This window comes from Ptychodera flava, unplaced genomic scaffold, assembly GCF_041260155.1.
Source record: "Ptychodera flava strain L36383 unplaced genomic scaffold, AS_Pfla_20210202 Scaffold_44__1_contigs__length_1314385_pilon, whole genome shotgun sequence".
NCBI lineage: Eukaryota > Metazoa > Hemichordata > Enteropneusta > Ptychoderidae > Ptychodera > Ptychodera flava.
The window spans coordinates 385,973-398,326 of record NW_027248366.1 but is presented as its reverse complement, the minus strand read 5'-3'; the positions used below and the strand labels follow the sequence as shown (position 1 = coordinate 398,326).

The 12,354-nt window shown below is 38.0% G+C and overlaps 2 protein-coding genes across 2 annotated transcripts; both read left to right on the top strand.

Moving 5' to 3' along the window:
- The first annotated feature begins 1,134 nt into the window (after positions 1-1,134).
- LOC139128132 (uncharacterized) lies at positions 1,135-2,827 on the top strand. The gene is made up of 2 exons (XM_070693969.1): positions 1,135-1,149; positions 2,399-2,827. The coding sequence occupies exons 1-2, from the start codon at positions 1,135-1,137 to the stop codon at positions 2,825-2,827; spliced, it is 444 nt and encodes a 147-aa protein (XP_070550070.1).
- A 243-nt stretch (positions 2,828-3,070) lies between these two features.
- LOC139128131 (uncharacterized) lies at positions 3,071-4,727 on the top strand. Its single transcript, XM_070693968.1, has 3 exons — positions 3,071-3,178; positions 3,490-3,674; positions 4,076-4,727. The coding sequence occupies exons 1-3, from the start codon at positions 3,071-3,073 to the stop codon at positions 4,725-4,727; spliced, it is 945 nt and encodes a 314-aa protein (XP_070550069.1).
- Positions 4,728-12,354: the final 7,627 nt, after the last annotated feature.

Sequence of the window (12,354 nt, the reverse complement as noted above, 5' to 3'; positions counted from 1 at the left end):
AGACAGTATCTAGTATCGTCTAGTATCGAAGCTAGATTCAGTTCCTTGGATGTCGGGTTTGGCAAAACCTGTAAGGTGGTGAAATCTCCGATATATATCGGACATTACCTACGATTTGACAGAATCTATTATCGTCTATTATCGAAGCTAGAGTCATTTCTTAGAAATCGGATTTGACCATAACTGTAAGGAGGTTAAATCTCCGATATATATCGGATATTTACTTGCGATTTGACAAAATCTAGTATTCTCTAGTATCGAAGCTAGAGTCAGTCCTTGGAAGTCGGGTTTGGCCAGAACTGTAAGGCACAGGGCAAGTCATTCTAGTATCGTTTAGTATCGATATTTGTGGCGAAGGGAAATTCGTCTTGGTGTGACTGATGGGCAGACAAGCAGACACGATGTGCTCTGTAATTCTGCTTCAACACACACATTTTATTCTGTGGTTCTACTTCTATATGTACACCAAAGCATAGACCCTCGAGAATAACGGGACAGGCAACTGCTGGTTTTTTTTGTGTGTGCGATCTATCTTGGAATATATTAAGTTTATTTGCCAAGCGGTCCCCGACAACAATACTTCGTACTTAACACTGAATCTCATTAACGATCAAACTGACGTTCTGAATATGTACACTTTGCTCTTGCATGGCACGTTCCGAGTAATGACACAGAGAATTTTGAGGGTTTTTTTGATACCAGTCATGGTGAATGTTCTGGTAACGATGAAGATCACAGTTTTTGTCGAGGGTCTATGACCAAAGTTAAATGTCAAAGTTGACATAAATAAAAAAACAACGGAAAGGTTAGATTTGCATGTTATGGCTTCATTTAACTTACAAATAAACTAATAGATAAACTGACGCTGTGAAATCGTCATTAGTATGTGTACAGAACCCTGGATAATAAACAGAAAATATACTCTGTTTTGCATTATTTCTGTCGGATTTCCATTCCCGACAATATTAGAGTCCCCAAATCGCCGATGAATATCGGTTGAATATCGAAGATTTTACAGATCCAGCGTGCCGAGGCACAGGGCGAGTCATTCTTGTATCGTCTAGTATCGATATTAGGGTACCAAAATCGCCGAAAAAATGGTAGGGTAAATATCGTCGATTTCACAGATCCAGCATGCCGAGGCACAGGGTAAGTCATTAAAGTATCGTCTAATATCGATATTAGAATCCCAAATCGCCGATAAATATCAAGTAAATATCATCGATTTCACAGATCCAGCGTGCCGAGGCACAGGGCAAGTCATTCTTGTATCGTCTAGTATGGATATTAGGGTACCTAAATCGCTGAAAAAATGTAGGGTAAATATCGGAGATTTCACAGATCCGGCGTGCCGAGGCACAGGGTAAGTCATTGAGGTATCGTCTAGTATCGATATTAGAATCCCCAAATCGCCGATAAATATTGGTTAAATATCGTCGATTTAACAGAGTGGGCGTGCCATGGCACCAAGCAATTTATTGTTTTATCGTGTAGTATCGATATTACAGTCCCCAAACGCCGGTGAATATCAGCGGTTACACAGACGCGGCTTCCCATGGGACAACCGCAGTGCATTCTAGTATCATCTAGTCCTGATATCGTCGATATGTCAAACTTCGATACTAGATTGTAAATATTCGTTATTTAAAAATTGTGCAAAGTGGCACCTTCATGTGAGTCGAGAGACACTTGAGATTTTGAACGACGTGATCAGTCATGTGTCATTGTCATGGCATTAATTTCAATAACGATAATCGCCCGATGGGCTTGTCTCAAGTTTAAAAGCTTTACAAGAAAGTGTTTTTCAGTCCTGACAGTGTATAACCTAATCATGGCGATGACTGATGTTTTAATATTTCTGCCTGTCGCACAAAAAGCGTTCGATTTCACTTTGACAAGCACTTTGAATGTGCGATCCCTGCCCGATCAGTCAGTCGCCGATTTTTAAAATCAGCCAGACATTATATTCTTAAAGAAACTCAACGATGTAAAGATTACAAAATGCCTCATTCATATTTTTACGGTGTTTGACAATTTTTTCCATCAGGGATGTCATGTACTTAAATAGCCGTTCACTCATATCGTGAAGCTTTGATCGATGCTGTAGCTCCATGCATGCTCATACACAGGGCTGCGCCGTTTACACTTCAGTGGAGATCGTATCGCGCTTTTAGAAGTGACTTTGATCACGTCTTCATTCGATCAAGGTGAATTTACTACTGATTTTTGCAAGCCTCAACCCTCAAATACGCTCTCACTTCAATTGCGAGAGTCCTCACTTCAAGCCCTCACATTTGCTCGCACTTCGATTGTCAGAGCTCTCACTTCAAGCCCTAACATTCTCTCGCACTTAGATTGTGCTAGCCCTCACTTTGGCCTCGCATTTGTCGATTTCCAGCACCCTTACATTCCTGAGCTGAAGGACAAACCACTGACAATACGAGGCATCTTATCGACAGTAAGTTCGGTGTACGATCCCCTCAGACTTGTATCCCCACTAATTCTCGGAGGCAGACATATACTGCAAGAACTATGCAAGGACGGTGCCGACTTGGACAATCCGATACCAGAAAACACCATGATTAAGTGGGAAAAATGGAGAAGAGACATACTTCTTCTATCAAGTTTGAAGATACCAAGATGTTACAAGCCAAACAACTTTGGTAAATTGAAGAAAGCAGAACTACACCATTTCTCCAATGCCAGCCATTATGGGTACGGCCAATGTAGTTACCTGCGACTCATCGATGACGAAGACAGAGTTTCAAGTTCTCTTGTCATGGGAAAATCAAGAGTGGTTCCAACCAGACAAATGACAGTTCCATGATTGGAGCTCACAGCTGCTGTAATTTCAACCAGAGTTGGTGCTTTTCTGAGAGACAACTACAATATGATCAGCCACACATACTACACCGATAGTAATGCGGTATTGGGCTACATCAACAACGAAGCCAAGCGTTTCCACATCTTTGTAGCAAATTGAGCTCAACTGATCCGAAAACATTCGTCCCCAGACCAATGGAGACACGTCGATACCAAGACAAATCCAGCAGACTTGGCTTTGAGAGGAATGACTGCAGACAAGCTACTACGGTTGAAAGGATCAGCTTTCCTGACTGATATCGAACTGCCGCAGACAACCCAAGAAATACCTGAACTCTATGCAAATGATCCTGAAGTGAAGAAAGAACAGTCCTCGCTTCACAAACAAACGAAGACTATGCCGACGTACTGACAAGGTTAGAGTACTTTTCCAGTTGGCATAGAGCCAAGAGAGCGATAGCAGCGTGTATGTAGTTCAGAGAGAACCACAGAAGCACAGGGTAAAGAAACCAAAGAAATGTGAAGATAAGGAGACCCTGAAGAACATGATTGAAAGCGACTATATACCAGTCTACGTTGAAGCAATGCGTAAGGCAGAGCAATTCATCATAAAATTGGTGCAAAAGAAAGCTTTCGCCCAAGAGATCCTGACTCTCCCACCAAAAGGAAGAGGACGTCGACGAAGCAAAGAATCTTCGATCTCCTGTGAAGAAGACAAGCCCCCTCTACCGCCTTGATCCATATCTTGACAAGGATGGAATTATTCGAGTTGGCGGTAGAATTCGACAAGCAAATCTTCCACGAGAAATAACCCACCCTGTGTTGCTGCCGAAACAAGAATACATCACGAAGTTAGTGATTGCTCATTACCATGAGAACATAGGCCATCCAGGATGCGGTATGACAATGAATGACATACGTTCGTCGGGTATTAGATAATTGCGTCCACGGCCGCCGTAAGCTCCAACATATGGAAATGTGTAAGATGCAGAAAGCTGCGGAGACCTACCCAATTACAGCGAATGTCAGACCTACAATGTACTGAAGGATAGGCTAGAACCAGCCCCACCATTCACCTACAGCGCACTGGACTATTTCGGTCCATTCTACGTGAAATAAAAACGAAGAGAAGAGAAACGATATGGCATGCTATTCACCTGCCTGAATTCACGCGCCATCCACATCGAAATGGCGAACACATTGAGCACCGATTCATTTCTCAATGCGTACCGTCGTTTTGTTTGTCGTCGAGGTCCAGTGCGACAGTTGAGATCCGACCAAGGAACGAACTTGTTTATGCCAAGGGAGAATTAGTAGCCGCACTAGCAGAGATGGATAAAGATAAGATCAGACAAGAGTTACTGAAGGATAACTGCAATCGGATAAAATTTGAAATGAACATTCCCTACTCCAGTCATATGGGAGGAGTGTGGGAAAGAATGATAAGATCAGCGAGGAACGCCCTGACAAGTCTAATGGTAAAACACGCTTATCGACTTCACAACGAATTACTGAGAACCCCCCTCGTAGAAAGCAGTAGCGATAGTCAACAGTCGCCCACTGACCTACAACGATGTGAGTTCAACCGACTCACTAGAACCCCTATCTCCAAGTCAATTATTGACACTGAAGCCAAAGGTGGTTTTACCTCCGCCAGGCAACTTCGAGAGTGCAGATATATATTGTCATTGTCGTGGAGACGTGTGCAGTATCTTGCCAACGAATTTCGGAGAAGATGGAAAACGGAATTCCTACCAACCCAGCAGCAGCAAAAAAAGTGGGTTGTTACCACACCAAATCTCCAGAAGGATGATATTGTCTTTGTGGTTGATGAGAAAACACCCAGATGCCAGTGGCCAATAGCAAGTGTTGTGGAAACCTTCCAGGAGAAGACCATCTTGTGAGAAAAGTTCGACCTGCGTTGGACAATCAACATATGATAGACCAATCCATAAACTTGTACTACTGATGAACCGAGGCAGCCCCGTCGAGGAGCCTTGATTTCATTTGATTTGATTTGATTTGAATATATTACTCGATGGTAAAGTGAAACTTTGATAGATGTAAAAACAAAATTTGACACACTTTACCTTTTGCTTTTCCTTATTAGTTAGGGACCTTTTTGATAAGTTTAGGTAAATTGCTTCCAATTTAGGGGAGCCAATGAACACTGCATTGATATGAACTGAATTGAAGTAGTTTGCATTAGAGCGCCCTCTACATTAACCTTGAAACACAAGATCATTATCATGTTCTCTTGAGACAATAGAATGAGTGCCCGCCTAAACGAGTAGACCAGCCTCAACATCGATGGTACTTTGATGCCAAAATAACCCATGAATTCACCCTCCGACCCAGGAATAGAGGTGCGTATTGAAATAGTAATTGATTATAGTATTGACTGATTTATAGTTGAGTATGTAGTTGTAGAACTTTCCGAGTTTTCTTGACTTTAATAGTTGTAGAGAGTTTCTTATATAGATTATGTTAATTTTGTCCTATAGTCTTTACGTTAACAATGTCGATGAATAAAACTGAATATTGGTAATCTGAAGAACCATTTTGAGCAAATATATACCCGTAAAATACATACATACATACTACTTGCATGTATGCATGCATGCATACATAAATACATACATACATACATACATACATACATACATACATTATACACACACACATACATACCGGTACATACCGGTACATACATACATACATACATACATACATACATACCGGTACATACTTGCATGCATGCATGCATACATACATACATACATACATACATATAATGGAGTTCAAAGTTTGCTTGAGTCCATTATGGGCAGGATATGGTACATTTTTGCTATTATTATATAGTTTAGCAATGCCAGTGAAATTGTACATATAGAAAACAAATAAAAAATAGAAATTTCAACTGATTTTGAAGCAGTGAGCATTGTCTGGCATGATCGGCCCTGAATCTGTATACTATACATTTACATGCACTCCACACTGCACTGCACAGAACACACGTTAAATAAAAAATTAAGAACTTTCACGGTTTGATTTGGAAATAAAAACGATGTATTTTTGAAGAAAATGAAAAGGAATTGCATCCCTACCATCTATATCGAGCTTGAAACATCATCTTTCAATATAATGCCATTCAAAAAGCTGAATAACAGTGAAATGCCAGACATAAAGGAAAACGGAACGTTCATGGATCGACATCAGCGAGCTGCATGGTATAAGCTGATTTGTATGATCAATATACTCGCCAGTAGGACAGCATTCAATTGCAAACAATACCAACAGACTTCAACGATTTTATTCAAATGTTAAAATTTCTTTTATAATTGTGTCTATGAATTTAATTTTTGATGGTTTCTTGAGAAGAGCTATTATAATTGTATTTTGGCAAACGGGAAAATTTGATGTAAACAGGGGCTTGAAAGGTAAATCTGAAAAAATATACTGGAGGGTCTTCATCACAGATGCAACACAGAGGGAATAACTTATTGTGAAGGATTTTGTTTTATAGGAAGGCTACCACAGAATGAAACAAACAGAACTGTGGAAGATTATCCACACATATCACAGAGACAACTTTCCTAATCTCTGATTGTGGGCGGGGATTTTCTGCTCAGAACAATACCAAACCTGCGTCTAGAAATAATGTAATTGTACCATAACTTTCAAATAAGATATTTCACATTCAAAAAAATGCGTTTTTGAAATTCAACTGAATGTTTGGATGAATACGTTATTCAGTAAAAAAAATCAGCTGATTTTTTGGATGAGCATATTGTTCAGTGAAAAATTCAGCTGAATTTTCAGAAGAATACATTGTTCAGTAAAACATCAGCTCATTTTTTGAAAATTGGCTAAAATTTTCAGCAGAATGGAATTTTCTAACAATTTCTAAAAGATCAGCTAAATTTTTTACTAAAAACAAGATATACAGCTGTCTTTCAGGAAATATTTGAAAATCCAGCCGATTATTCTGTTAACAAAGAAATATTCACCAGAATTTTTCAGCTGTGGAAAATCAGCTGAAAAATCAGCTGAATTTTTGACAAATTGATGTGATCCCTAGAAAATTCAGCTGAATATTATTTTTCACTGATCACATACTTTTGGTACGTTGTGGCAAAAATTCTATGAGTACAATTTAAATCAAGGGTCATATTTGTAAACCTCCCACCAACATACATTCATGACATTATATGGATTCAAGTAACAGTGGTATTATTATTTTTTATTATTATTATTTTTCAGACTTCGGAATTCCAAAATAAGTTTTGATTCTCTTAGGTATACTTTCATCAATTCATTGACAAATCCAATCAAGTTGAAATTTGATACACCGAATGGTATCTCCACCAATAAAACATATGGATTCTGTCTTATAATGTGTAAATCATTGTATGTCTCTTATCGACTGCACCAATGCCAAGGCAAGTCGGCCATTGGTGGACATAGCTTTCACTGCACTAGCAAAGGATAGCCATAGTACCGTATTTAGAGTAATTTGGAATATTTACGATTAGATTTATGAAGTAAATGCAACGATAGGATTGAAACAGTAAATGCTCATTCTTAGAGATATTGTGGCTTTTAAAAACATCACACAAGTTTGCAAGCCCAAAAGATTCCATTCGATGACACACAGAGCAGAATTTACCTCAATGCCGCTTTCACATGTCTCTGCCGGTGCGGTGTCAACTTGTCAATCCCAATCTCAGTCATCAATGTTTACATCTTTTAGACTTTGATGTTTGCAGTGACATGTACCAGTATCTCACCTGAAGATTATGTGACCTCAAAATTTTTTTACTTGACGTAAACTCTATTCTGTAGTCTCTGATGTCGATCCATGAACGTTCCGTTTTCATTTATGTCTGGCATTCACTGTTTTTGCAGCTTTTTGAATGGCATTATATGAAAGATGATGTTTCAAGCTCGATATAGACGGTATGGATGCAATTTCTTTTCAATTCATTCAAAAATACCTCATTTTTTATTTTCCAAGTTGAACCATGAAAGTACTTATTTTTTGTATTTAACGTGTGTTCAGTGCAGTGCAGTGTGGAGTGCATGTAAATGTATACAGTATACAGATTCAGGGAAGATCATGCCCGATGATGCTCACTGGCTTCAAAATCAGTTTAAATTTCCTTTTTTATTGTTTTCTATACCTACAATTATATTATATCATGCTACCATGCGCCATTACGATTGGACGAGAGCTCATTCTACCAATGCTAAAATATCGTTTTAGCACTGATAGCAGTGGTAAAACGGGCCTCTAAACCAGCATTTCTAAAATTGCCCGGTCGGTGCATTTGAAGATACTTATCTAAACCATAGAGCCTCGACAAAATCCGAAACAGTCCACTTTGTTTCGAAGACCGAATTTTGATACACAGATAAAGTGTGGGTCTGTAACTTACCTCTTGGTGTAAATTAGTTGGGATCGATGATGAAAGACATCTCTGAAGCAGCACAATTAGGGTACGATGCACACAAATATTAGGGCGACAGCGCACCGTGCACTTTGCTTGATATTGCGGGAGTCGAGACGCGATATATCCTAGTACCGCTCTTTAAAATGAAGATAGTATTCGTTCATACACAAATAAATTGACACTTCCTCACAGTAACGGTATGTCAGATATTATTTACCAAAGTTTGGGCTATAACAGATCGGGATGTCCTAACGATGTAGACCAAGAAGTTCAAAATAACAATGGGATGACTCCTGGCGACTGCGACGATATTTGACATCAAATGCAATGAGCAGTGTCAGCGTCCAGCTCTCCCTGCATCGGGCAACACACTCAGAATCTGCACAACTGTTCATCACAGTTGCAGTCATCGCAAGTCTGTATTATTTTAAAACTGCTTGGTTTCTGGTACAATTAACGTCCAAATTATCCGTCAGAATTAGGTCCTGTAACTTCACTGTGCCACCACTGAATGTCGCGACGGTACGCGGTACAGAATGAGACAAATCTATTTTTAAAATGCCAAAAAGCCAGGACCATTGTTCTTATGTAAATTTACGAAAAAAAAACTGTTACTTTTTTCTTTTGATTTGAACTCTTGACCCATTTTCTGTGTGAGTGCAGCAGGTATTTTTGACAAGTACCTTTCGTGTTGCATGCGAATAAAATGCAATGTCAATATGGACGTAATGCGTATTTATCGTAGGATACTGTGTGCCTGTACGGAATCCCAACTTATAAAAATGCTCAGTCTCGGGCGCAGGATTTCCAACGTTCGATCTCTCAGACGTCCGTTTTTTGTATTTGGCTCTAGAGTGATGAAATTACCCAAATGACAACAAATACACGCAAGTTGATATAATATAATAGCAATAATCCCCTTCGCAGTCGGGTATACACTCGATTTTGGTACAATTCGCTCCATATAGCACTCGCCTATCGGCTCGTGCTATATGTCGCGCATTGTACCAAAATCTCGTGTATACCCTCCTGCGGCGGGGGTTATTGCTTAATTTCACTGGCATTGCCAAAACAATTAAATAATAGCAAAAATGTACCATATCCTGGCCCATAATGGACTGAAGCAAACTTTGAAATGCATTATATATATATATATATATATATATATATATATATATATATATATATATATATATATATATATTATATATATATATATATATATATATATATATATTTGCCGTTCGAGCACTCTGGTGAGTCATTACTTTCAATCTTCGACATTGTGTAACCGTACAACCGTACGCTCTGTGCCCAAGTTCAAGGTTGCCATAAAGCCATTATGGTATAACCGGGAGGGCACATTGTATACATTTCGTATATATATATATATATATATATATATATATATATATATATATATATATATATATATATATATATATATATATATATATATATATATATATATATATATTAAAGGGTTGCTGAAGAATTGATTTTACAATTTCACTCACTCATCAGGGGACTAGACTGGAGTGAATGTACATGGGATACACATCACTGGTTGCGCAGATGGTTGAATTTTGGTTGAGATGTGTACCCCATGTAGATTCACTCCCGTCTAGTCTCCTGATGAGTGAGTCTCGCGACCCACAAAACAACGTTGTAGAGATGAAAATGTAAAATCAGTTCTCATGAAACCCTTATATATCTCGCTCTACTTTTGTATTGAGCGCTTTGTATTGGACAAGTCGAACTGCATAGTATATATTATATATATATATATATATATATATATATATATATATATATATATATATATATATATATATATATATATATATATATTATATATATATGCATGAAACTTAACTAACAGATTTCATTACTTTGTACTTGAACTTGAAGTAATTTGTGTTATTATTTATACCGCTCTGTTTTAGCGCCGAGCACTGTAATTTCCCAAGAGGACATCTGTATAGTTCAATATATATATATATATATATATATATATATATATATATATATATATTATTATTATTATTATTATTATTATTACGTGAAGTTTTGACGATACCGCATCGTCTTAGAGTGAATTGTCTGTTTTTGGACGAGTTGCGCAGCAACGAGTCAAAATGCGAACACATCACTCGAATATTACGCGGCACCGCCCAAACTTCGTGTAATAATCCTTTATCATACACGCATGCTTTGGTTATGACTGTTTCCTACAGACATTCAGAATTTAGCGACAAAATCAACTGAAATCTACCTCGCTTACTCCTCACTGTACTTATAAAAAGTTCGTTGCTAGGGAGTGATGACAACTGTAGCTCTTCTTGACACTATTCCGCTATAGGGCCATTCCACTTTAAGGGAGGTTTATGAAGCACTTTTAAAAGGAACAATTTAATATTAAGTTGTCGACACAGGTTTTCACAACTTGAGGAAGATTTAATTTTATTTTAAAATGACGGTGGACGTAAAACATAGGCTGGACTGTGTAAAATGATTGTTTTTGTGTTTCAAAATCAGGTCAAAGTACTCACGCCACTCTAGCATTCAATTTCAAACTCTGTCCAGTAGGAAAATCTGAGAGCATAGAGCAAGCAGCTCTGCAACATCTATGAACGCACAGTGGATATAATACCAGTACCAGTCAGTTTATCTCAATGAATTATACATGTCACCTGACGTCAAATATGCCGAATTTACCATCTTAGAAAGGACTTTGTGAGCGGATAAGGGAGAACATGAAGTGAGTGCACTGTAAGCTGTAGTATTGTAACTTTTTCGTGATTTTGTTGCTGTACGAATAAAACATTTCACACGTATTTACGTCATCTGCTCATATATTTTCGTTCCTGGCTTGCTTAAATAGAACTTAACTTCCTTTAACAACCTAAACGAAGGTCTATCCCTACATCTTATATTGTATATAAAACCCGCACCAGTACCACTGGACACGTACACGATCATGACCTGTGAATCTCACTGACAGGTACAAATCGGAAATATAATATGTGCACCTGTCTGTCGCGAGTATTTTCAGTGCAGTTGGATTTTTGTGGCTCATTTATGGCTGTAAACGATGTAATTCACCACCTAGATACTTAAGCTCATCAACAGGAAACTTGTCGTAAAGCGGTTCTATCATGATGCACTGTCAACCGGTATCTTAATCTTCAGCAGCGTAGACGACATGAAAACACTGCACTGTATCATCGCGTATATAGGACCGGCTGTGAATGATGACAGGTGTCAGCAAAAGATACAGATTTTCAGTGCATTCGTTTGTATGTTTTTGGTACAACTGTACTTGTACCTAAGTGCAATGCCCATGAACTGACTGCAAACAACAAAATTTTGACCATAAACACAATGAGGTTTCGGATTGTCCTTATTTGCTCAGCTATTTTAATATAGCTGTGGTAAGTAGTCCGGTTACAGGGAAAATATAATTAGTATTTTAACTAGTTTAAATACAGGTTCATATCAGTACCGTCTAAAAAATAGGAGAATGATGATACAGGCATATCATGTATGATATATTTATATAGTCCGTGGGCTAGAGGGGTCTACGTGCACCCCCCCACAGGATAACAAACTTGTATTTTTTAGAACCCTTGGGATCCCTAGAATACGAAATGGAATTTTAACAGAAAAAATATAGGGACGCAATAGCTGTTATGGTCATGTTTTGAAGGGTACCGCAAAATCACGATTTTCCAAGCCAAATGCATTTTCGTCAAATCTGTCTTCTTGTAAGTCATGTGCTGAGCTCATTTTTTAACATAACCTCACTTGTTTGGTATTATTAGAAAGGGAATTTATTCTTCTTTAAGATGACATATTGCACTATGCAATATCTTCTACAGTTTTTGTCAAATATAACCAAAACTTACCCCTTACCCCAAGATTAAACATTACAAATTACAGAAAATCTCAAATTCTACCAATTTTTTAGCTAGGCATAATAAAAAATGCAATGCTTTGTCTGAAATCTGTTTAATTTGATACAGGGACATGTCAGAAATATGAAATAGACTTTTAACAGAAAAAATATTGGGAATCT

Coding starts and splice junctions, on each gene's coding strand:
- LOC139128131 (XM_070693968.1), top strand. CDS start 3,071: ATGACTGCAGACAAGCTACTACGGTTGAAAGGATCAGCTTTCCTGACT. Junction 3,179..3,489: donor TCTATGCAAATGATCCTGAA/GTGAAGAAAGAA, acceptor TCCCACCAAAAG/GAAGAGGACGTCGACGAAGC. Junction 3,675..4,075: donor AAACAAGAATACATCACGAA/GTTAGTGATTGC, acceptor TTTGTCGTCGAG/GTCCAGTGCGACAGTTGAGA.